This window comes from Rhinoraja longicauda, chromosome 7 (assembly GCF_053455715.1).
Source record: "Rhinoraja longicauda isolate Sanriku21f chromosome 7, sRhiLon1.1, whole genome shotgun sequence".
NCBI lineage: Eukaryota > Metazoa > Chordata > Chondrichthyes > Rajiformes > Arhynchobatidae > Rhinoraja > Rhinoraja longicauda.
In genome coordinates this window covers 41,261,686-41,289,071 of record NC_135959.1, presented here as the reverse complement: position 1 = coordinate 41,289,071, position 27,386 = coordinate 41,261,686, and the positions used below count along the sequence as shown (strand labels likewise).

The 27,386-nt window shown below is 44.1% G+C and overlaps 1 protein-coding gene across 1 annotated transcript in view; it reads left to right on the top strand.

Moving 5' to 3' along the window:
- kl (klotho) overlaps window positions 1-27,386 on the top strand; it is a 34,087-nt gene extending 6,701 nt beyond the window's left edge. Inside the window, exons 2-5 of the mRNA XM_078403037.1 lie at window positions 14,153-14,669; window positions 15,406-15,674; window positions 23,426-24,566; window positions 26,775-27,386. Of these exons, the coding sequence (XP_078259163.1) occupies window positions 14,153-14,669; window positions 15,406-15,674; window positions 23,426-24,566; window positions 26,775-27,085 (2,238 nt within the window). The 3' untranslated portion in view covers window positions 27,086-27,386. The remainder of the gene's footprint in view (window positions 1-14,152; window positions 14,670-15,405; window positions 15,675-23,425; window positions 24,567-26,774) is intronic.

The following is a 27,386-nucleotide window of genomic DNA, read 5'->3' as shown; positions in this document are numbered from 1 at the left end:
CTGTTTGTTCATCTGCCCTCTGGTCGACGTTTCAGGTCGATCAAATCCCGAACAAACAGACTTAAGAACAGTTTTTACCCCAGGGCCATACGAGAACTGAACACTACCTTCTGCACTAGGCAACACTGTTAAAACTTTTGTACTTAATATAATTGTATTTATTTGTTTTTTGCATTTATTGCATATATGTTTTTACGCACCGTCAGGATTGGTTATTTTTTAATTTCGTTGTACTCGTTGCAATGACAATAAATGAATATTATTATTATTATTATTATTATTATTATTATTATTATTATTATTATTATTATTATTATTATTATTATTATTATTATTATTATTATTATTATTATTATTATTATTATTATTATTATTATTATTATTAACCTCAGAAGGCAGTGGAGGCCAATTCTCTGAATGCATTCAAGAGAGAGCTAGATAGAGCTCGTAAGGATAGCGGAATCAGGGGGTATGGGGAGAAGGCAGGAACGGGGTACTGATTGAGAATGATCAGCCATGATCACATTGAATGGCGGTGCTGGCTCGAAGGGCCGAATGGCCTCCTCCTATTGTCTATTGGCCTATTGTCTATTGTCTAAATTCTGAGTTTTAAAAACATTTCATTAAACCTGAATAACATTTCTAAAAATACATTATAATTTTGCTGCCCAATTCTCTTTAAGATTTCTGGTTTTAAGATTTTCCTTCTTAAATAATGGACATACCACTCTGGCCATGCTCTCATTTCACTCCTGCCATTGGGTAGAAGGTAAAGGAACCTGAAAACTGTAACATCCAGGTTCAGGAGCAGCTTCTCCCCTACAACCATCAGGCTATTAAACACTACAGCCTCCAAATAGGCTCCAAACTATATGGACTTGGGGACAATATTTTTGGCTTTGCACTACTATTGTCTAATTTATTTGTCTATCTATTTTATTTATATATATATAGAATTATTTTTGATGTTTATTCTGGTGATTACAGAATACACTATGTTTACAATTCTATTGTGCTGCAGCATGTAAGAATTTCAATGTTCTGTTTTGGGACATATGGCAATAAAACAATAAAATGTAAAACATTAAAAAAAACCATGACTCCTTTATTTTAAAATGTCCTCAGCTTTGTTTGTTCCATTGACCATTAGATTGCTACTGAAGACAGAGTGGAAGGTGGTAAATTGAACAGTCTTGCTTGGAGCAATCTTGCATTAATTGCAAACATAGATAATCTTGGAACAATAAACAAAGATTATTTATCTCCCACTGCTTACTTCACTCAGCTTTGGCTCAATAGCTTGCATTTGAGAATTGGAAGGTTATCTCAGCCCTCTGTTATCTCTGACTAAGGCAGTTATAACCTCTCCCCTGGATCAATCTTGCTCTTACATCTACCCTGATATTTCAGTGCCAGTACTAAAAGGGTTTTTGTGGTGTCAGAATTACTGGCGACTGAAGATCAGCTCAAATGAACGTTAAAAAGAAGCATAAAGCATTCACTTTAGATCAGAGAAACAGTGTGGAAACAGGCCCTTCGGCCCACCGAGTCCACGCCAACCAGTAATCACCCATACGCTAGTTCTATCCTACATGCTAGGAACAATTTACAGAAGCCAATTAACCTACAAATCTGGACGTCTTTGGAATAGACAATAGACAATAGACAATAGACAATAGGTGCAGGAGGAGGCCATTCAGCCCTTCGAGCCAGCACCGCCATTCAATGCGATCATGGCTGATCATTCTCAATCAGTACCCCGTTTCTGCCTTCTCCCCATACCCCCTCACTCCGCTATCCTTAAGAGCTCTATCCAGCTCTCTCTTGAAAGCATCCAACGAACTGGCCTCCACTGCCTTCTGAGGCAGAGAATTCCACACCTTCACCACTCTCTGACTGAAAATGTTCTTCCTCATCTCCATTCTAAATGGCCTACCCCTTATTCTTAAACTGTGGCCCCTTGTTCTGGACTCCCCCAACATTGGGAACATGTTTCCTGCCTCTAATGTGTCCAATCCCCTAATTTTCTTATATGTTTCAATAAGATCCCCCCTCATCCTTCTAAATTCCAGTGTATACAAGCCTAATTGCTCCAGCCTTTCAACATACGACAGTCTCGCCATTCCGGGAATTAACCTAGTGAACCTACGCTGCACGCCCTCAATAGCAAGAATATCCTTCCTCAAATTTGGAGACCAAAACTGCACACAGTACTCCAGGTGCGGTCTCACCAGGGCCCGGTACAACTGTTCCTATACTCTTTGCTCCTATACTCAACTCCTCTTGTTATGAAGGCCAACATTCCATTGGCTTTCTTCACTGCCTGCTGTACCTGCATGCTTCCTTTCAGTGACTGATGCACTAGGACACCCAGATCTCGTTGAACATCCCCTCTTCCTAACTTGACACCATTCAGATAATAATCTGCCTTTCTATTCTTACTTCCAAAGTGAATAACCTCACACTTATCTACATTAAACTGCATCTGCCATGTATCCCGCCCACTCACATAACCTGTCCAAGTCACCCTGCAGCCTTATTGCATCTTCCACACAATTCACACTACCCCCCAGCTTAGTATCATCTGCAAATTTGCTAATGGTACTTTTAATCCCTTCATCTAAGTCATTAATGTATATCGTAAATAGCTGGGGTCCCAGCACCGAACCTTGCGGTACCCCACTGGTCACTGCCTGCCATTCCGAAAGGGACCCATTTATCCCCACTCTTTGCTTTCTGTCTGTCAACCAATTTTCTATCCATGTCAGTACCCTACCCCCAATACCATGTGCTCTAATTTTGCCCACTAATCTCCTATGTGGGACCTTGTCGAATGTGGGAGGAAACTGGAGCACCCGGAGAAAACCCATGCAGTCACAGGGAGAATGTATTTGAAAGGGAGTACAACTACAATGTGCATTAATATAGTGCCTCCAGTGTGATGGTTATTCACTTTCCGGACTCAAAAGGGATAACCAGACTATCATTGACCATCTACACTACATTGCTTTGGGAAAGCTGCCAACGTACTCAAGGACTTGTCCTACCCAGGTCATTCCTTGTTATTCGCACTACCATCGGTTAGAAAATGCAGAATCTCGAAAGCTCGCATCACCACACTCAGGAATAGTTTTTTCCCCTCTGTTATCAGGGTTCTGAATTGTCCTTTCATAAGCTAGGGTACTGTCCGATTCACCTCTACCCCAATGAATAAATTGGACTTTGTTTATGGAACTGATGCGCTACAATGCTGAAAACTAAGTTCATAAGTTATAGGAGCAGAATCAAGTACTCTGTCATTCAATCATGGCTGATCTATACTTCCCTCTCAACCCCTTTCTCCTGCCTTCTCCCCATAACCCCTGACACCCACACTAATCAAGAATCTATCAATGTTCACCTTAAAAATATCTATGGACGACCTCCCTAGCCTTCTGTGACAATGAATTCCACAGATTCACTACCCTCTGACTTAAGAAATTCCTCCTCATCTCCTGTCTCAAGGTATGTTTTCTCATTCTGAGGCTATGGCCTCTGGTCTTATTCTGCGCTCTGTTTCTGCTCCTTTGCTCTACCTATTGTATTTGCATTTGGCTTTATTGTATTTATCTATAGTGTTATCTGATCTGATTGGATAGCATGCAAAATAAAGCTTTCACCGTGACAACATTAAACCTAAACCTAAACCTATTGCTGACCTCAGTTTTCCAGCACAGTAGCAGAATCTGACCTCGAGTCAAAAGGCTTATCATGAATTAAGATAGGCTTCTGACTAGTGCTCTTTACCCATTATCTTGTCACTATCAAGTGAGACGATACTGACAACGATTACCTTAAAATTATCACTCTCCTGACCCAGGAACTGATAACAAACACGAATCATAAATTTCACAAGGACCTTATCAAGATCATGAGGTCAATTAAAAAAGATAAGGCCCACATTGACTTATCAAATAATGCGTTCACTGGAACTGGTCAATGTATTTCAAATCATCACATACAGATGATGTTAACTGGCAGCATGGTGGCACAGCGGTTGTGCTACTGCCTTACAGCGCCAGAGACCCAAGTTCGATCCTGACTACTGGTGCTGTCTGTACGGAGTTTGTACATTCTCCCCATGACATGTGTGGGTTTTCTCCGAATCTTCGGTTTCCTCCCACACTCCAAATACGTATAGGTTTGTAGGTTAATTGGCTTGGTAGAAATGTAAAATTGCCCCTAGTGTAGGATAGTGTTAGAGTGCGGGGATTGCTGGTTGGTGCAGACTCGGTGGGCCGAAGGGCCTGTTTCCACGCTGTATCTCTAAAGTAAACTAAGATAAACAATGTAAACGCTAGGATACAATGAGAGTGTTCAGGAACTAGAGGGAAAAGACACAGAATCCACTCCTCAGCATCTATGCTTGATGGGTAGCCTGTTTGTCTGCAATTCATTGAATGTTTTTCCAGGGTAGCACAGTGCTGCAGTGGTGGGGCTGCTGCCTTACAGCCCCAGAGACCCGGGTTTGATCCTGACTAAGGGTGCTTGTCTGTACGGAGTTTGTACTTTCTCCCTGTGACCGCGTGGGTTTTCTCTGGGTGTTCCAGTTTCCTCCCACATTCCAAAGACATGCAAGTTTGTAGGTTAATTGGTCCTCTGTAAATTGCCTTAGTGTGTAGGATAGTGCTATTGTGAATGAGTGATCACAGCTTGGCACAGACCTGGTGGAATGAGCGGCATGTTTCCACAACAGGGAAACAGGCTCTTGTAGGAAAGAACTGCAGGTGCTGGTTTAAATTGAAGATAGACACAAAATGCTGGAGTAACTCAGCGGGACAGGCAGCATCTCTGGAGAGAAGGAATGGGTGACGTTTCGGGTCGAGACCCTTCTTCAGGCTCTTTGGCCCACTGAGTCCACGCCACCCATCACTTTGATTCTATGTTATCTCACATTCTCACCCACCCACTACACATTTGGGGCAATTTTATCGGGGCCAATTAACCTACAAACTCGCACGTCTTTAGGATATGGGAGGAAATCGGAGCACCCGGAGAAAACCCACACGGTCACAGGGAGAACGTGAAAACTCCACACTTGCAGCACCTGAGGTCAGGATTGAACGTGGGTCTCTGCCGCTGTGAGGCAGCGGGTCTACCAGCTGTGCCACTGTGCCACCATAATCTAAGTATTGTACTTGTGTTTTGAAAATCCTTTGTGAATTATAACCTTTGGGAGTCCAGAACAAGGGGCCACAGTTTAAGAATAAGGGGTAGGCCATTTAGAACTGAGATGAGGAAAAACTTTTTCAGTCAGAGTGTGGTGAAGGTGTGGAATTCTCTGCCTCAGAAGGCAGTGGAGGCCAGTTCGTTGGATGCTTTCAAGAGAGAGCTGGATAGAGCTCTTAAGGATAGCGGAGTCAGGGGGTATGGGGAGAAGGCAGGAACGGAGTACTGAATTAAGAATGATCAGACATGATCACATTGAATGGTGGTGCTGGCTCGAAGGGCCGAATGGCCTCCTCCTGCACCTATTGTCTATTGTCTATCGTCTAATCCCTGAGCACTAAATGTGCTTCACTAAAAATATTATTGTGTTAAATTGCCTCCACAGTTTATAGATGCATGATGAAAGGAATAATGTTTAGTGCAAGATAAAGTTCAGTAAAGTCCGATTAAAAATAATCCGAGTGTGTCTAATGAGGTAGATTGTAGCTCAGGGCTGCTCTTTAGTTGTTGATAGGCTGATTAGGTTACCTGATAACTGAACCTGAATCTGAAGGTGTGCGTTTTCACATTTCAGTACCTCTTGCATGATGGGAGAGGGGGGGAAGAGGGTGGTGGATATATGGAACGAGCTGCCTTAGGAAGTAATTGAGGCAGGTACATGGATAGGAAAGGTTTTGAGGGGTTATGGACCAAATGCGGGCACATGGGATCAGTTTAGAATGGGCATTTTGGTCAGCGTGGACTTTCTCATCCACTTCCTACACACCAGGGACAATTAAACTACAATCCTATATGTCTTCTTGTGATGTATGATTCTATGACTCTACTTTGAAATTACTATTGGTAGGACTAAACAGAGTGCCTTCGGTTTCTGCAATTAATTAAAGGCGACCTGTATTTATCTAGGGTTGGATGTCAGACAAGCAACAATTAGGAGAATCAAGAAAGGTGTTGGTGAGATGGAGCTAGTTATTGTTAGTGAACATGTGTACATGCTGGTAGAGTTGCTGCCTCACAGTGCCAGAGACCCGAGTTTGATTCTGACCTTGGGTGCTGTCTGTGCGGAGTTTGCATTTTCTGCCTGTGACCATGTGGGTTTTCTCCGGGTGCTCCGGTTTTCTCACACATCCCAAAGGCATGTGGCTTTGTAGGTTATTTGGCCTCTGTAAATTGCCCCTAGTGTGTAGGGAGTGGATAAGAAAGTGGGATAATATAGAAATAGTGTGAGCGGGTGATCAATGGTTGGTGTGGACTCGGTGGGTCGAAGGACCTGTTTCCATGCACAATTTCAATGTGGAGACTAATGTTGCATTCTTATCTGAAATCGCAGAGCACTGCAGAGATAAGGGGTAGGCCATTTAGAACGGAGATGAGGAAGAACTTTTTCAGTCAGAGAGTGGTGAAGGTGTGGAATTCTCTGCCTCAGAAGGCAGTGGAGGCCAGTTCGTTGGATGCTTTCAAGAGAGAGCTGGATAGAGCTCTTAAGGATAGCGGAGTGAGGGAGTATGGGGAGAAGGCAGGAACGGGGTACTGATTGAGAGTGATCAGCCATGATCGCATTGAATGGCGGTGGTGGCTCGAAGGGCTGAATGGCCTCCTCCTGCACCTATTGCCTATTGTCTATTGTCTATTGAAATGGGAAAAGGCCAAACGTGCACAGGGACCTGTCTAACAGTCATTTCACCTTGAAAGATATATTACCAAGTTTGTTATCTCATGCATGCACATCAGACCTTGCTGTTTGTAATTCCCTGCTCCACTCACAAGGTTCAGGGGCAGCGCATTCATCTCTGATGCATTACACTAGAGGTGTGAGGTCCACCTCTGAGATTTAGACCGTAAACGCTGATGGAGGTCATTGGACAGTTGGAGATCCAATCTACTACATGAGATGCTAATCCAAGGCCCTACCAGCTGTGCCACTGTGCCACCCTATGCTAATGATAAAATTCTTACCTCTCACATCTATTTCTCCTCTCCCCCTCCTCTTCCACCTACATTCCTTCCTCTAGCTTCGCAATTTGAAACTCTTCAATCCTTTTGTGTCACACCTTCTGTCTTTTCATCTCTGGTTATCAAAAAACCTTCCTCACCGGTATCCACCTATTACCTGCCAGGCTTTATTCTGCCTAGCCTCTCTTCCAGCTTTCTTCCCCCTATGGTCAGATTGAAGAAGTGTCCCGACCCGAAAAGTCACCCATCCATGTTCTCTAGAGATGCTGCCTGACCCGCTGAGTTACTTCAGCACTTTGTCTTATTTTGTGAACCAGCATCTGCAGTACTTTGTTTCTACTTTAATGACGTTTGATTGATTTTCTTACTTGCCATTCATAGGAGGGCTGCTGGCGAGGAAACCCGGTTAGTAGCTGTGACAAGTGGGAGATCATTGTTTGGGGTCCAACTATTCAGAATCGATATGAATATTATGGCTGCAGGCACCATATCTAAATATCCAAACATAACATTAAATGGTGGAGGAACTCAGCGGGTCAGGCAGCATAGACTTTAGAGCTACAGTGTGGAAAACAGACCCTTTGGCCCACCGTCCATGCCAACCAGCGATCACCCTGCATACTAACACTATCCTACACACTAGGGACAATTTACAATTTACAGATGCCAATTAACCTACAAACCCGTATATCTGGAGTATGGGAGGAAACCGGAGTACCGAGAGGAAACCCACACATCACAAGGAGAATGTAGTATAAGAAAATAACTGCAGATGCTGGTACAAATCGAAGATATTTATTCACAAAATGCTGGAGTAACTCAGCAGGTCAGGCAGCATCTCGGGAGAGAAGGAATGGGTGACGTTTCAGGTCGAGACCCTTCTTCAGACTGATGTCAGGGGGCGGGACAAAGGAAGGATATAGGTGGAGACAGGAAGATAGAGGGAGATCTGGGAAGGAGGAGGGGAAGAGAGGGACAGAGGAACTACCTAAAGTTGGAGAAGTCGATGTTCATACCACTGGGCTGCAAGCTGCCCAGGCGAAATATGAGGTGCTGTTCCTCCAATTTCCGGTGGGCCTCACTATGGCACTGGAGGAGGCCCATGACAGAAAGGTCAGACTGGGAATGGGAGGGGGAGTTGAAGTGCTCGGCCACCGGGAGATCAGCTTGGTCAATGCGGACCGAGCGCAGGTGTTGAGCGAAGCAATCGCCGAGCCTGCGTTTGGTTTCGCCGATGTAAATAAGTTGACATCTAGAGCAGCGGATGCAATTGATGAGACTGTACAAACTTTGTACAGACAGCATCTGAGGTCAGGATCAAACCGAGGTCCCTGGCGCTGTAAGGCAGTAACTCTACCACTCTGTCGCCATGCCACCCACTGTTCCGTTGTCTGTAGAGAGCATGGACTGACGAAGTTACAGGTTAGGACCCTCCTTCAGACTTGACCTTGAATTCAATCTATTGAATTGAATTGAATTCTGTTAGGAGATACAAAGCAACTTTTCTGCAGAGTTTAATTCAAGTGTAAATAACTTATTATTCTTCATAAATACTGAAATAAAAATTTAGAGCATCTTTTTTTTGCTTAAGGACAACAGTAGAGGGGCGGGAGACTGTGGTTATTGTGGATTAATTGCATTGCTGTAGGCATTGGATTCAGTCCCACAATGATGTACCTTTTATACAGTAAATTGAACATCATTGATATCAACTATGGTCTGTGAGGGTCATTGTGTGACTCTCTGCGTTAGGCATGTTAATTTTACACATTGTTGTTTGGTAGAAACTACATGAATTAACCAGTTAACATGGAGCAAGTTTGTTCTAACCGGTAGACAGGCAGAACCTTTTGCAACAGGGTGGAAATGTCAAAGACTGCCGCAAACGTTATTTCCTTTATCCTCTGTCTGTGCACTGTGGACAGCTTGATTGTAATCATGCAAAGTCTTTCCTCTTTCTGGATAGCATGCAACAAAAAAGCTCCACTGTACCTTGGCACACGTGACAATAAATTAAACTAAACACGACTAGGGCATAGCTTTATGGTGAGAGGGGCAGAGTTTAAAGGATGTGTGCAGAGGAAAGAGAGTTTTAACACAGAGTGTTGAATGCCTAGAATGTGCTGCTATGGGCGTTGGTGAAGGCAGATACGACAGTGGCATTTAAGAGGCTTTCAGATAGGCAAAGGATTTGTTTGGAATGGAGGAATATTGATTACGTGCGGGTAGAAATTAGTTTAACCTGTCATCATGTACACATGGACATTGTGGGCCGAATGGCCTGTTCCTGTGCTGTACTGTCCTATGTTCTAAAGGCTTTGACTGCTGCTGGAGGTGGTGGTGGAGGTAGTTACAACAGTGGAGTTTAATAGACTTTTGGATAGGCACATGAATATGCAGGGAATATGGATCATGTACAGATGGAGGAGATTAGTTTATCTTGGCATTATGTTTGGCACGGACATTGTGGGCTGAATGGCCTGTTCTTGTGCTGTACTGTTCCATGTTCTATGTTCTGCCTGGTTCCATCTGACCATGATTTATCCATCAGCTTCTTGATTTGTGAGCTAGGCCTCCCAGCCACAGTTGGCATGAACCTTCCTCAAACAAAGCGTTGCCATCATATTTTTGATGTTCCATGTGCGGCGGCAGATGAAAGACCTAGCGGGCCGCGGCCTGCAGGGGAAGTTGGGAAGCCGCTGAGCTCGGCCCTGAAGTCACCTGAGTCGAGGAGGAGCAAGCTGATGGGGACATCAGAGTGGGTGGGTAGGAGAGGGACCAGAGTATTGCCTCCAGCTCCTTCAAGGTTGGCTGCACCCCGGGACTCAGAGGCAGTCGGGCGAGGAGAGGGACGATGGTTCGCGGGCTGAGCCGGCTGAGGGTGACAGAGGAGGCCCTGCAGCTGCCTGGGGCTTACCTGGGCTTACCTGGATGGGGGCACTTCAACACATCCAGCATTTGGACTGCACTGTGGACTTTGGACTTTTTCTTTTTCTTTTGTAAATGACGCCAAAATATGGTGATGGGTGCAAAAATGTTGCTGAGCAGTGCATATGTGACAATAAAGAACCATTCTACCATTGTAGCCTGTAGGAGCAGCAGTGGGCATGTACTTAGTGTCATTTCACAAACCTTAATTGCATTAAAATTGTGTTTATTTCCATGCATGTTTTCAGTTAGAATGAATGCTCTTCTTTCTCCACAATGATTATCTAGCATGCTTTGCCATTAATACAATTATAGATTAATTGGGAGACTTCTTCTTTAGTAACAAAAAATTAGATGCTCTTCTCAAAATGTTTAATTATTCGCAAGCATGAATTAAATTGAAAGGTACGGCATGGAAACAGGCTCTTCGGCCAACTCCACACGGACCATCGATCACCCGTTCACACTAGTTCTATGTTATCCCATTTTTGCATCCACTTGCTACACACGAGGGGCAATTTACAGAGGCCAATTAACCTACAGACCAGCACGTCTTTAGGATGTGGGAGGAAAGCGGAGCACCCGGAAAAACCCCACACGGTCACAGGGATAATGTGGAAACTCCACACACTCAGACAGCACCCGAGGTCGGGATCAAACCCGAAGTCTCTGGCGCTGTCAGGCGGCAGCGGCTCTACCAGCGGCAGCGGCTCTACCAGCGGCAGCGGCTCTACCAGCGGCAGCGGCAGCGGCTCTACCAGCTGCGGCACTATTTCTCCTCATCTGGTGCACTTGAGAAGATTTTGCTGAAGTTAAAATATAAACATTCTGCGCTGATAGACAGTTCAAGATTAACTTCACCTGATTGAATTGTACTGATGTCCCCTTCAGGGATCTCATTAAAAAGGTTAGTTGATTCCTGATAGGGCATTAGATATTTACTCAGAACATACTGACTGACTCAAGGTGACGTGGGGATTGACGTCAGGACTCCCTTTCCCAACAAGGCATCACACTTTTGAAGTGTTGTAAATCCAGCCTGATTTAATTTACAGTCAGCTAATACAACAACTTGCATTTTTAACATTGTACTTGTGCCCATGGCACTTCACAACAGGATAATTAAAAGATAAATGACGCCAGGCACATAAGGAGCTGACAGCACCAATAACCATGCCTAGTTTAGTTTAGTTTACTCGGTGGCCCAAAGGGTCTGTATTGCTAAACTCGAAACTAGATAAAGTTTTTCTTTGAATCTCATTCCCTGTTCACTGGGAGAGATTGAACTAATTCTCTATCTAAATATCTATCTAAATGTATGGAACAAGAGTGAATAAGAAGAATTATGTTTGAGATAAAGTTCTTGAAGAGTTTGTATCATCGTGTAGGGTGATTGCTGGTCGACGTGGACTTGGTGGGCTGAAGGGCCTGTTTCCATGTGTATCCCTAAAGTCTAGTCTTAAGCCTACAGTTGCAGCTTTTCAACTGTCCATGGTCACAAAAGTCAAAAATCAAAGGTTGAGAGTCAAGAGTGTTTGATTGTCAGATAATCGAACAATGGAATAATCAAATTCTTATTTGCAGCAGCATAACTGACCTGTAAACACAGTGCTCATAAATAACATTATAAAAAAGTCAATTAAAGTCAATATTAGTGCAAAAAGCCTGAAGTCCTGAGTGCAACCAAGACAGTTAATTGTTCATCGTTTAATTAATATTCTGAAGTATTCATAAGTCAAATGGTTGATGGGAAGAAGCTGTTCTTGAACCTGGGGTTCATGGTTTTTAGACTCCTATCCCTTCTTAGCAATGGTAGGAGTGAAATGAGAGTGTGGTCAGGGTGGTGTGCTGGCTACCTTTTTGAGGCAGCTGCTCCTGTAGATCCCTTCAATGATGGAGAGGTCAGTACCCGTGATGGAGTGGAAGTCTTCTTGGGCATGTCCCCCTGAAAACGTGGCACCGATGCCAGATGAGGCGGCCGATCTCCACCTCATTGGAACTTTTGTGCCGATCGGCGGGTCGAATTTGCCCCATGCGACCGGGGTCTGGAACTCCGGCCCAGCCGGAGCCGGCAGATCCATTCCCATAGCTGTCTTCCGCGGCCAACTTTGCAGATCGGTATCTCGGCTCCCCAAGGCCGTGACCTCTGTTGGTACGGCAAAATGGATAATAGGGCCAGCTTCTGGAACCAAGGGAGCTAGAGAATCGGTGATGGATCTGTATTTCCAAACAAAAGATTGTTTGTTCTGGAAGTAACTCATGATGAAATGTACTTAAATTGTGTTTGATTAGTTTTCTTTAATGAATAAATGTGAGACAATAATGTTATTTAGTTTATGTAATGACAGTGGAACTATCCTCCACAGGAGGAAATGATGCAACAGGTTAAATATAAATAAAGACTATTTCTATAATTTAATGAGATATGGGACATAAATGCTTTGCTCCTGGGCTGTGAAGCTGAAATTGCACAGGATATTTAGCTCCACTGAATCAGCCTTTGTAAACAATTTTATTATACATTGAAGCTCTATTACACTTGGAGTAAGCGTAATTTGACTTAAGTGACTGGAGTGATGCTGCAATGTTGTGAAAAGTGCATGTACATTAATGTGGGTTAATATTTACGCTGGCTTAATGTTAAAATAATCATTTGCATCAGGAAATTGTCGCTTTGGTTTCTAAAACAACCCAGGTAAAAGTCATAAGCAATGCCTTTGTCAATTTGTTGAATTTCTTTCATTTAATAAGCAGTTAAGTAAGTAACTGTCAGAATTCATCAGGAGTTTTGTTGCTGATCTGTGTAATGATAAACTTACATCTTCATCATTTATTAATTGAGGGCCTTTTTCACTCCGGTCATTCCTTCTTCTCCCTGCTCCCGTCCAGCTGAAGATACAGACGCTTGAAAGTGCGCACCACCAGACTCAGGAACAGTTTCTTCCCCTCTGTTATCAGGCTTCTGAAGGGTCCTTCCATAAGCTAGGGCACTGTCTGATTCACCTCTACCCCATTGCAGACAGTGGACTTTGTATCTGCAACAAGTGAAAAGCAATAGTCTGCACTTTTCTCTTTGCTCTATCTGTTGCACTTCAGCTTGGCTTGATTTCACTTAAGTATAGCATTATCGGATTTAGACTTTAGAGATGCAGCATGGAAAGAGGCCCTTCAGCCCGCTAAGTCCGTGCTGACCTGCGATCCCTGTACACTAGCACTATCCTACAATATAGGGACAATTTACAATTTTACCGAAGTCAATTAACCTACAAACCTGTACGTCTTTGGAGCGTGGGAGGAAACCGGAGCACCCAAAGAAAACCCATGTGGTCACAGGGAGAACGCACAAACCATACAGATTGCATTTGTAGTCAGGATCAATGTGTGTTTGTGTGTCTGTATAAACAAACATACAATAACAAAAGACAAAAACAATGCCCCCAAGTCTATGTAGTCTGGAGCTTATATGGAAGTTGTAGTGTTTAATAGCCTGATGGTAGGGAAGAAACTGCTCCTGAAATAAGAATGTGGTCAGGAGCAAAATGAGAGTGATGCCAGGCTGATATGGGTCTCTGACGATGCTGGCTGCCGTTCAGAGGGAGCGACTCCTGTAGATTCCTTAGATGGTGGGGAGGTCAGTACCCGTGATAGACTGGGCAGTGTGTGGTGGGGAGGTCAGTACCCGTGATGGACTAGGCAGTGTGTGGTGGGGAGGTCAGTACCCGTGATGGACTGGACAGTGTGTGGTGGGGAGGTCAGTACCCGTGATAGACTGGGCAGTGTGTGGTGGGGAGGTCAGTACCCATGATAGACTGGGCAGTGTGTGGTGGGGAGGTCAGTACCTGTGATGGTGTTCTTCGCTTTTTGCAATCTTTTTCGTTCCTGGGTGTTCATGTCGCTGAACCAGGCCAAAATGCAACCAGTTAATATGCTCTCTACCCTACACCTGTAAACCCTTCCTTACCATAGAACTGTCCAAATGTCTTGAAATTTGTAATCATCATTCCCTCTTTATAAATCTCTTTAACAATACATGAATTCTAACCTTTAATATGTCAACTTCTAGGCCCATGCCAAGACGTGGCACATCTACAATGACCGTTTCCGTCAGTCTCAGCAAGGCTACGTGTCAATTGCTTTGGCTTCCCACTGGGTTGGGCCGAAGAATGGCGACATTAATCCGGAAACAGTGCATCTATGTCAGTGCTCCATCAACTCAGTACTGGGCTGGTTCGCCAAGCCGATATTTGTGGACGGCGATTATCCAGCCTGCATGAAAGACAACCTCAAATCACTGCTGCCAGCATTCGACGATGCAGAAAAATTGAAAATACAGAACACTGCAGATTTCTTTGCTCTTTCATTTGGACCTCTGAGCTTCCGGCTTTTGGACTCAAAGCTGCTGTTCAACCAATCAAAGAAATACCAACTGAGGCAACTTCTCTCTTGGATTCAAATCGAATACAACAATTCAAAAATACTCATTGTAGAGAATGGCTGGGATGACAGCAGCAGTAACACAAAGACGGCAGACGTTTATAATATGTACGCCTTAAAGAAATTCCTCATGGACGTGTTGAAAGGTCAATTTATTATTATTATTATTATTATTAGTTTATTTTTGTCACACATACCAAGGTAGAGTGAAAAGCTTATTTTTGTTGCATGCTATCTAGCCAGCAGAAAGACACCAGAACCTTATGCCTTTTATAGAAGATAATAATGTTTACTTGGAGTCAAGAAATAATGAAGCCTACATTATTTTGTTACATTTTAAAATGCAAATATTTAAAAGTCAATTCTAAAATTTTAAGCATTGGTCTTTTAGGTAAAAGAGAGTAAAAACTTTGTTATTGGATTAGTTACAGTTCTAAAACTTTGCTTAAGTTGGCCAGCATAGAGGTTTATAAAAGATTCATATATTGTGTTTAGAATAGGTCTCTAGCTAACCAAAAGATCAAGTTATTTATTTTTGAAAGGAAATTAAGTCTATTAAAAAAGCCATAAAGTCATTGATCACGGAAACAGGCCCTTTGGCCCAACGTCCATGCTAACCTTGATGCCCCATCTAAGCTAGTCCCATTTCCCCGTGTTTGGCCTATATCCTTTTAACTCTATCCTATCCATGTATCTGTCTAAGTGTCTCTTAAATGGTATGATAATACTTGCCTCAACTACCTCCTCTGGCACCATGTTTCATTTACCCACCACCCTCTGAGTGATAAAGTTGCCCCTCAGAGTTAGAAGAAGCTCTACCCCCTGCCAGTGAATCCCTGTGCAGAATTTCACCTTTAACATTTTGTCCTTGTGTTTTCACAGCCATTAAGTATGATGGAGTTGATGTTATAGGATACACTGCCTGGTCGTTGATAGATGGGTTTGAATGGGACGTTGGCTACAGCACGTGCCGAGGATTGTTCTACATTGACTTCCAAAGCAAGAGAAAGGAGAGGTTGCCAAAGTCATCTGCTTTTTTCTATCGTCAAGTGATCCAAGACAATGGGTTTCCACCAGTCCCAGAAAACAAGCCCATCACGGGAACCTTCCCCCAGAGTTTTATCTGGGGTATTTCTGAAGATGTCATACAGGTATTGTTTTTAAATTGAGGTCTTTACTTGAGTAACAAGATATGTGAAGGAATAAGGAACTTCAGATGGTGGATTCATGAGCAAAACACAAAGTGCAGGAAGAACTCAGTGGGTCAAGCAGCATCAGTGGAGCGAATGGACAGATGACATTTTGGATTGTTTCGGTTTAGTTTATTATTGTCACATGTACCCAGGTACAGTGAAAAGGTTTTTGTTGCGTGCTATCCAGTCAAAGAAAAGACTATACAGGATTACTATCAAGCTGCCCACAGTGTACAGATAAAGGATGAAAGATACAACGTTTAGTGCAAGATAAAGTCTGATTAATGATAGTTCACTGAAGAGGTAGATGGAAGGTCAGGACTGCTCTCTAGCTGGTGGGACGACGGTTCAGTTGCCTGATAGCAGCTGGGAGAATAATGTCCCTGAATCTGGAGGAAGGCGTTTTCAAACTTTTGTACTTCTTGCCTGTGTAGGAGAGGGAAGAGGACGGAGTGATCTGGGTGAGACTGGTCCTTGGATATGCTGGTGGTCTTGCCAAGGCAGCATGAAGTGTAGATAGAGTCAATGGAAGGGAGATTGGTTTGTGTGATGTGCGATTAGAACCCTTCCAAAGACTGATGGAGTAGGGGGAGAAAGCTGGAAAAGAGTGGTGGGTGGGGGTGGGACAAAGCCTGGCAAGTGATAGGTGGATAAAGGTGGGTGTGCGAGTCTGGATTAGAATATGGTTGAAGAACAGGAGAGCAGATGGAATCACAAGTTGCGTTCCTCAGCTGGACTAAAACATATTTCGAGGAAATAGCTCATTTAAATTTAAATACTGAATAATCCATTGCGTGTGAATGTGTCAGAGATGTGACAATAGAAAGTAAGTCACCATGAGTCAAGAGTGTTTTATTGTTTGTTGTACCGTCGGCACAATGAAATCCTTACTTGCAGCAGCACAGCAGGTTGGTAAACTCAATTAATAACATAATAAACAAGCAGTAAAAACATTCAATAAATAAAAACTTAATATGGTGTAAAAAACAAAACAACGCCCAAATTCTCTAGTGCAAACAAGGCAGCTCACAGTTGGGAGCTCAGTTGGAGTTTGTAGTGTTGAATAACTAGATGGTTGTTGGGAAGAAGCTGTTCCTGAACCTGGAGGCCAAGGTTTTCAGACTCCTCTACCTTCGTCCCATGGCAGGTGGTGAAATGAGAGTAATATAATAAAGTGCAAACCAATAATAGTGCCAAACCAAAGTCCGTAGTGCAACCTAAATATAGTCATAGCAGATCATAGTTGCTGAAGTTAGTGAGTTGTATTGCATTCTTATGGTTTACAGTTTATGATTGCAGTGTTCTTATGCCCATTTGTTGTTGGGAAGAAGCTGTTCTTGAACCTAGATGTCACAGCTTTCAATCTCCACTTGGTGTTAGTGAAATGAGAATGTGCGTCAGGGTGGTGTGGGTCTTTGATGATATTCGCTGCCTTTTTGGGCCAGTGCTTCCTCCAATGGTGGGGAGGGGGGGGGGGTCATTACCATGAGGGACCGGGCAGTGTCCACCCCTCTCTGTAATCTCCTTCATTCCTGGACATCTGAGTTGCCGAACCAGGTCAAGGTGCAACCAGACAGTGTGCACCTGCAGAAGTTCGATAGAGTATTTGTTGACAAACTGAATCCCCTCAATCTCCCCATCAGTAAGAATTTGTGAGGAGCAAGGTTGGTTGTCCTATGTTAAGTAAACCATCATATTCAACTGGTGTTTGGAGCCATGGGTTCAACCTGTAGAAGGAATGTATAAGAAAAGACACAAAGTGCTGGAGTAACTCAACAGGTTAGGCAGCGTCTGTGGAGAACGTGGAAAGACGACGTTTCGGGTCTGGACCCTCCAAATGTTATTCTGACCTGATTCGATCCTGACTTCAGGTGCTGTCTGTGTGGAGTTTGCAGGTTCTCCATGTGACTGTGTGGGTTTACTCCAGGTGCTCCAGTTTCCTCCCACTTCACAAAGACATGCGGGTTAATTGGCCTCTGTTAGTTTCCCCGAATATGTAGGGAGTGGATGAGAAAGTGGGATAACATAGAACTAGTGTGATGGGTGATCGTTGGCTGGCATGGACTTAAGGTCATAAGGTCATACGTGATAGGAATAGAATTAGCCCATTGTCCGCAATGCTCAGGCAAGGGGATGTTGGAACACATCCTGAGATGCTGCCCAAAGGCTTTCGGGCAGGGCCGGTACACCTGGCATCACGACCAGGTTCGGAAACCAATTGCAGAAGCCATCAGCTTGGGAATCAGCAGCTGCAGATGAGCACGCCCCACCACCCAGATGATCACCTCTGTGAAGGCTGGAGTGCAGCTGCCAAGAACCACAGCAGCCAAGAATCTGTCAGGAATCCTGGCGACTGCGCAGGACTGGCAGCTTTCTGCAGACCTGGTGAAACAGCTGAAGTTCCCACGGCACATCGCCACGACCACCCTGAGGCCAGACATCCTCCTGGTCCCAGAGGCGATCAAAAACATCGTCTTGTTGGAACTGACAGTGCCTTGGGAGGACTGTCTGGAGGAGGCCCACAAGAGAAAGAAGACCAAGTACGAAGAGCTGGTCATAGACTGCCATAAACAGGGCTGGAAGGCAAGGTGTATGGCCATCTAGGTGGCTGTAGAGGTTTTGCTCAACAAAGCAATCGCTCAACAAAGCCTTGAGTGCACTGGGCATCACCAGAATGGAGAGGAGAAGAGCCATCAAGAACCCCACAGAGGCAGCGGAGAAAGCCTCGAGATGGCTCTGGATCAGGAGAGGAGGTCCATGGGGAGGAGCGAGTTCCACCTGAACACAAGTCGTGGTCTGATCAACCACGGCTGGATCACCCGGGTGAGGGTGTCTGATGTTGAAAGACCCAAAATACCTGATGACCCCAGGTTACATCACTGATGATGTGTTCAGGAGCATCAAGAGAAGTATTTATCAATCAGTTAACTCCGCCATTCAATCATGGTGATCTGTCTTTCCCTCCTAACCCCATTCTCCTGCCTTCTCCCCATAACCTCTGAAACCCGTGCTAATCAAAAATCTATCTATCTCTGCCTTAAAAGGCTTGGGCTCTACAGCCTTCTGTGGCAAAGAATTCCACAGATTCACCACCCTATGCCTAACAAAATTTCCATCTCCTTCCTAAATGAACGGCCTTTAATTCTGAGGCTATGACCTCTAGTCCTAGACTCTCCCACTAGTGGAAACATCCTCTCCACATCCACTCTATCCAAGCCTTTTACTATTCTGTATGTTTCAATGAGGTCACCCCTCATTCTTCTAAACTCCAGCGAGTACAGGCCCAGTGCTGACAAACGCTCATCTACTCATTCCTCCTCATTCCTGGGATCATTCTTGTAAATGTCCTCTGGACCTTCTCCAGAGCCAGCACATCCTTCCTCAGATACGGTACACAAAATATTCCAAATGCGACCCTTATCGAGCCTCAGCATTACATCACTGTTTCGCATACAAGCCCTCTTGAAATAAATGCTAGCATTGAGTTTGCTTTCTTTGGTGGGCCGAAGGGTCTGTTTCCATGCTGTATCGCTAAACTAAGCAGTCATAAAAAAGCAGTCATAAGCAGTCACACATGTCATAAAAAAGGGTGGAATGGCAAAAGGATCCCAAGACATCACATGGCACTCTGAGAGAGAGCACACGTTCTAACAAGAACAAAAAATATTGAATGTACTTTAAGAGGCTTTTAGATAGGCACGTGGATATGCTGAGAATGGAGGGAAATGGATCACAGGCAGCCAAAGGAGATTAGTATAACATAGCATAATATTTGGCAGAGACATTGTGGGCCAAAGGGCCTGTTCCTGTGCTGTACTGTTCTATGTTCCATGTTTTAGTTTAGTTTAGTTTAGTTTAGTTTAGTTTAGAGATACAGTGTGGAAACAGGCCCTTCGGCCCACCGAGTCCGTGCTGACCAGTGATCACCCCATACACTAGCACTATCCTATAAACTAGGGACAATTTACAGTCTTTACCAAAGCCAATTAACGTACAAACCTGCAAGTCTTTGGAGTGTGGGAGGAAACCGGAGCACCTGGAAAAAACCAACGCAGGTCACCGGACGAACATGCAAACACCGTACAGACAGCACCCGTGGTCAGGATCGAACCTAGGTCTCTGGCACTGTAAGGCTGCAACTCTACCGCTGCGCCCTTTTGTACTCAACATTGGAACAGCCTAATAGAGATGCAGATTATCTCTTAAAATAACTAATTTTCGATGCAAAATTGGGCTGGAGGGCTGGAGGAACTCAGAGAGGGCCAAGCGGCATCTGTGGAGTCAAAGGTTTGACAGATTTTTGTTTAAAGTACAGTGGAGGGATATAGAAACAAAGAACCACAGATGACAGTTTACAAAAGGGTAAAGAAGGGTCCCGACCCGAAAAGTCGCCTATTCTTGGCAGATATTCTTGGCAGATATTCTTCTAAGTGTCCTTAATATGTGTTGTAGCTTGTTTATTGTGATCTAGATATCACATGTTTCCAGAGACTTTGTCTGACCCACTGAGTCATTTGCTTCTTGCTTTTTGCTTCTGGAATTTTGCTTCTTTTATTATAGAACATATCCACCCCTGCCCTGCAGTTCACCTCCCTCTAGTGGCCACCTTCATTATCACAACAGTAATTGATGATGACTTAATTACTTTGGATGATGATATTCTTGGCAGATATTCTTCTAAGTGTCCTTAATATGTGTTGTAGCTTGTTTATTTTGATCTAGATATCACCAAAATATTAGAAATTGCATTCAGTATGAAGCTGGATACAAATTCATTCACACTATAACTAGTTAATGTTTTTCAAGTTGTAACAATTTTTAAAATTCTGCAGTCCACAATTAACTGCATATTTTCTAAAAATTAGTTTTGAAAAAATCTCTATTTATTTTCACTTGAATTTTAGCTTCAGATAACTTTGGGCATCAACCGAGAATGGATATTTTTCCACTGAGATTGTGAAGATCTAATTGTCATATGTATCGAAAATGGAACATTGACATTCTCATTTGCAGCAGCATAACAGGTCCGTAAACACAGTACTCATAGATAACACAATAAACGAAAAAAGTTCAATAAAGTAAAATAAAACAATGTCTGTGTAAAACAAAAGCCCGAAGTTCCTAGTGCAACAAGACAGTTTGTAGTTCATAGTTTAGCTGGTGTTTGTAGTGTTCGGGAGCCTGATAGATAACCCAAACATCCGTGGGATCATTCTCGTAAGCCTCCTCTGGACTCTCCAATGCCAGCACATCCCTCCTCAGATATGGGACCCAAAACTGCTCACAATATTCCAAATGTGGTCTAACCAGTGCTTGATAAAGCCTCAGCATTACACCCTGGCATCTATATTCTGGTTCTCTCCAAGTGAATGCTAACATTTGTGAATGATTCCGGGGATGTTTGGGTTAACATTTGTTGAGAGTTTGATAGCTCTGGGTCTGTACTCGCTAGAAGGATGAGGGGGGATTTTATTGAAACCTATGGAATAATGAATGGCCTACACAGAGTGGATGTGCACAAGATGTTTCCACTAGTGGGAGAGTCTAGGACCAGTTGGCACAGCCTCAAAATAAAAGGAACATTAGAATGAAGACGAGGAAGAATTTATTTAGCCAGAGGGTGGTGAATCTCTGTAATTCAATGCCACAGATGGCAGTGGAGGCCAAATCATTGGGTATTTTTTAAGTTGAGTTTGAGTTTCTTGTTTAGTAAGGGTGTCAAAGGTTATGGGGAGAAGGCAGGAGAATGAAGTTGAATAGAAAAAATAGATCAGGCATGATCGAATGGCAGAGTAGACTAGATGGGCTGAATGGTCTAATTCTGCTCCTACGTCTGATGGTCTTATGGTCCTATGATGACCTTACCGCTTAGTTTGAATCAGAGTGCACGTGACCCTTTCCAATGCAAACCTGTCAGAATGTAACACAATGCAGTCATCTACATGTTCCTTCTTCACAAATTTTGCTGGAACGTGTAAGAACAAAGGGCATAGGTTTAAACCAAAATGCTGATCAGATACATTGGACGTCAAAGATTTAAGGTGACACTTTAGCATTGCAGAATGAGGAAAATTGAGTTTTACAATGGATCGCATAATTATAAATCTTTCTTCTTGTAAATAAGATGGCCAATGACCATTCTGCTGCCATTGCACGATGCCTGGACATGGAGCAGTGGAATTCCCATCTTGCTCACTTGGTCCTTTTCAACAACTGACCTCATCTTGTATTTTATGTCTCCCACCAGGATGGAAGTCCAGTCAACAAGAAAATCACTTCTTTGTAAAGAATGCATCAGGTAGATCCATGAGTGTCCACTGATAATTCAACTCCTCTTGGTCCACCTCATCCCTGATGCTCACTGCTTCCTTTGAGTACCTTGGCTTTGATTTTCCTTCCAGCAATCATAAAACTTGAGATTGGTTTACATCATTCAGTCCAAAACATTATTTTCTCATTCATTACAGTAGAGAGTACAATGACTAATTCATGGCCTGGTTCAGTAACTCAAATCCCAGGAACAAAGGGGATTACAAAAAGTAGTGGTGCACTGACCACCCCACCACACACTGCCCAGTCCACCAAGGGTACTGACCTCCCCACACACACTCACTGCCCGGACCATCACAGGTACTGACCTCCCCACACTCACTGCCCGGTCCATCACAGGTACTGACCACCCCAGCATCGAAGGGATCTACAGAGGACGCTGCCTCAAAATGGCAGCCAGCATCATCAGAGACACACACTACCCAGGCCATGCTCTCATTTCACTCCTGGCATCGGAAAGAAGATGCAGGAGTCTGAAAACAGTGACCTCCAGGTTCAGGAACAGCTTCTTCCCAACAACCATCAGTTTCTTGAACACTACCAACACCAACTAAACCTTGAACTACAGATTATCTAGGTTGCACTAGGGACTTTGTGCTCTTTGCAATAATATTGGGGTTTCTTCATTTATTTTTTCATATCTATGTGTACTGTGTTTAGAGGTCTGTTGTGCTGCTGTAAGTAAGAATCTAATTGTTCCATTTTAGTTCATTTTAACACTCTTGACTCTTGACATTAAATTCATGGTGGTGACGTGAGCCTTGCTGGACAGGCCTATTCTGAGTGCCCAGAGGATATGAGTCAACAGTGGATTGGATTGGATCAACATGAAGACAGGCCCTTCGGCCTACTGAGTTCATGCCGTGCACACTGATCACCCGTCACACTAGTTCAATGTTATCCCAATTTCTCATCCGCTCCCTCCACACTGTGGGCAATTTACAGAGGGCCAATTAACATACAAACCCACACATCTTTAGGAAACCCACGCAGTCATAGGGAGAATATACAAACTCCACACACAGACAGCAGCCGGAGTCAGGATCAAACCTGGACCTCTGGCGCTGTGAGGCAGCAGCTCTACTAGCTGTGCCACTGTTTAGTTTAGTTTAGTTTATTGTTACATGTACCAAGGTACAGTGCCAAGTTTTGTTGCGTGCTATTCAGTTAGCGGAAAGACTATACATGATTACAATCGAGCTGCCCACAGTGTACAGATACAGGATAAAAGGAGTAATCTTTAGTGCAAGATAAAGTCCAGTAAAGTCCGATTAAAGATAGTCGAAGGGTCAGCTCTGTTAATGTTAATCTTTTCAATAATTCAAATGAAATTCTAGATAAAAATACGTTCTGTGCATCACTTTGTCTTCAATTTTCAGGTGGAAACGTCTCCTACAACTCCTCAGTTTGTAGACCGTAATATTTACCAATGGGATATTAATGGCACGGGAAAGCTGGTGAAAATTAAAGGGGTCATTGGCCCGTTTCGCAAAGCCCAGTGCACTGACTACACCTCCATCAGACAAGAGATCCACTTGTTGCAAGACACACACGCCACCCACTACCAGTTCTCCCTCAACTGGTCCCTCCTCATGACCACGGGAGAGTCTACCCAGGACATCCGTGCAAACCTTCGCTATTACAAATGCTACGTCAGTGAGCTCCTTCGGGCTAACGTGACTCCAGTGGTGGTGTTGTACCATCCAACCCTGGAGGACCAGCAGCTCCCCTCGGCCTTGGAGGCCAAGGGGGGCTGGATGAACACGGGGACCATCAAGGCCTTTGTGGAGTATGCCCGGTTTTGTTTCAGGCAGCTGGGAGACAAGGTGAGACTCTGGATAACCATGAGTGAGCCAAATGGTATCAAGCACTTGGAGAGGTACAGAGCCAACTTCACCATCGCGGGCCACAACTTAATCAAGGCCCACGCCCTGGTCTGGCACCTCTACAACAATGAGTTCCGCAAGACGCAGGGAGGAGAGGTCTCCGTCTCTCTTCACGCCGATTGGGTTGACCCTGCCGACCCGTTCTCCCGCGATGACATTGAAGCGGCAGCCAGCACCTTGGAGTTTGACATCGGCTGGTTCGCAGAGCCCATTCTGGGCGATGGGGACTATCCTTCGGTCATGAGGGATGGCCGGAGTCAAAGGCAACACCTGATCTGGCGCGACTCCTACCTCCCCCGCTTCACCCGCCAAGAGAGAGCGCTGGTACGAGGCTCTGTAGACTTTGTGGCCCTGAATCACTACACCACGCACATTGTGCACCTGGAGGAGAACACCGACCCTCAGGATGGCTCTGAGCTAAAAGTGCAACACCTGAAGGACGCCACTTGGCTGGCATCGCCAGACGGAAAAGCAGTTGTACCGTGGGGTTTACGGAAACTATTGAGGTGGATAAAATCAAAATATGGCAACGTTCCCATCTACATCACCTCGAACGGAATTGACGATGACTCTCCCTCCAAGGACAAGCTGCGAGTTTACTACATCCAGAGTTACATTAACGAAGTTTTAAAAGGTACTAGACCAAGTGGACCAGTTGGGCCCAAACTTCTCCTGCATTGGTGCAGCACCCTCTCCTTCCCCCATCCTCCTCCCGCTCCCTTCGTCCCCCCCTCCCACCCTTCCTTCCCCCTCCCCCCTCCCTCCCTCCTCCCCCTCTCTTCCCCCTCCCCCTCCCTCCCTCCCTCCCTCCACCCCCTCCCCCACCTACCTCCCCCTCCCCTTCCCTCCCCTTTCCCCTCCCCCCACTCCATCCCCCTCAACCACCCTTACCCTCCCTCCTCCCCCTTCCCTCCCTAGGAGACAGATTTAAACTTTAAAATTTGAATAACTTAAAAAATATAACACTGATTTCAATGAAACTTCTTCCATTAGCACCAAACCGACAACAGTGAGTAAGGTGGGCCAAAATTGTCGCGCTATCGTGTGCCGTTTTGGCTGTAGTTCAGGAACAAACAAACAAACAAGAGTTTTAGTATATAGATGCCATTTTTAAGGTGGACACAAGGAACTGCAGATGCTGGTTTACAAAAAAAGACACAAAGTGTTGGAATAACTCAGCAGATCAGAATGATAGGTGATGTTTCAGACTGGAGATGGGTGCCTGACGCGAAACGTCACCAATCCATGTCTGACCTGTTGAGTTACTCCAGCACTTTCCTACAGAATCATTTATTTTCAACAGAATCATGTCTTTCCTACAGAATAATTTATCTTCCTTTTCTTCATCGTCATCGTAAATTCTCCCATTTCTATTTGTCTGATGCTGTTTCTTGCGTTTTCGTCATCTTCTATCTTACCTCTGTTTCTTGCTCCCCCTTTTCTCAGGTGTACTGCTATATGACAATTTTTGGAAACTCTCTCTTGGATTTCTTTCTCATCTTTAATTTCTCCACTCAGCCACATTGTGCCTTAAAGAAATACAAATTTTCTAACAAACCATGTGTTATTTCTTTACAGGCAATAACCTGTTGTACCTTATTTTTCCCAATCAGCCACTGTCATCCACAGCCAGCTCACACTAATCATTCATTCATAGCTTCCTCTCTTTATATTTAGGACCTGGATTTCAGATTTAGTTTAGAGATACAGTGCGGAAACAGGCCCTTTCGGCCCACCATGTCCGCGCAACCAGCGATCCCCGCATATTAACACTATCCTACACCCACTTGGAACAATTTTTTAATTTACCAAGCCAATTAACCTACAAACCTGTACATCTTTGGAGTGTGGGAGGAAACCGAAGATCTCGGAGAAAACCCATGCAGGTAATGGGGAGAATGTACAAACTCCGTACAGACAGCACTCGTAGTCGAGATCGAACCCGGGTCTCCGGCGCTGCATTTGCTGTAAGGCAGCAACTCTCCCGCTGTGCCACCGTGACAACCCGAGGTCACAGACAAACACAATGTAAAATGTTACTATATTATGATCACTCTTCCCTATAGACCTTTTTAACAACAAGATTGTCAATGAATCATTGCGTATAGAATTATATATTGTATAAGATTGACTCTTCCTCCTCATTGAGGATAAGAGTCAGGAAATCCTGATGGTTAGGTAACATTTAGAATATTGTGTGCTGTTCTGGTCGTCCCTTTACATGAAGGATGTGGAGGCTTTGGAGAGGGTTTATCAGAATTCTGCCTGTATTAGAGGGTGTTTGTTACAAGGAGAGATTAGACAGACTTGAATTATTTACTGTGCAATGTTAATAATTGAGGGGAGACCTGATAGAAGTATATAAAATGATGAGAGGCAGAGATAGGGTGGAGAATGTGGAGGACAGACCGAGCGAGGGTGCTGTCTGTGTGGAGTTTGCGCGTTCTCCCTGTGACCGAATGGGATTCCTCTGGGTGGTTCAGTTTCCTCCCACAGTCCAAAGATGTGTGGGTTGGTAGGTTAGTTGGCCTCTGTAAATTGTCTCTAGTGCAAGGGGAATGCATGAGAAAGTGGGATAACATTCTGTTTCTTTCAATTCAATTCAAAACGACTGCAGGTAATTAAATATATTGAGGTGCATTGCCCTGGGCAGGAGTGAATGAGAAAGTGGGATAACATAGAACGAATGCCAATGGATGATCGATGGTCGGCATGGACTCGATGGGTCGAAGAGCCTCTTTCCATGCAGTATCTCTAAATTAAACTGACAATGCACCAGATTTCAGGTATAGTTACAGACCTCATGACGTTTATTTTGTTTTTTGTTTGATTCCTTACACAGCCTTAAAACTGGACGGAGTAAATATCCATGGCTATTTTGCATGGGCTTTAAGAGATATTGATGAGCCAAATTATGGCCTCTACAACTCCAATCAAGCTGCAAAGCTGTCCGTTGAATATTACAAGCTGATCGTTGATAACGGGGGGTTCCCTGCATCAAAACCACCGAACGCTGAATGCCATCAAAGCTGCAATCCTCTCTACTTGAGGAAACAGCTATTAGTTTTCACATTCTGCATTTTAAGTGTTTTTACAGCAACAATATTTTTGATTATTTATTATTCTTCAAAAAGATGCAGAAAATATAAGTAATCACATTTATTTTATGGAAATGTGGAGAAATAGTCAATTATGTGGTTACAAAAAGAGTGATATTTAAGAGTGCTCTGTTTAGTGAGCTGCTTGGTACTAGTTTGGAGTTGCAACCTTGATTTTACATAGAAACATAGAAACGTAGAAAATAGGTGCAGGAGTAGGCCATTCGACCCTTCGAGCCTGCACCGCCATTCAATATGATCATGGCTGATCATCCAACTCAGTATCCCGTACCTGCCTTCTCTCCATACCCCCTGATCCCTTTAGCCACAAGGGCCACATCTAACTCCCTCTTAAA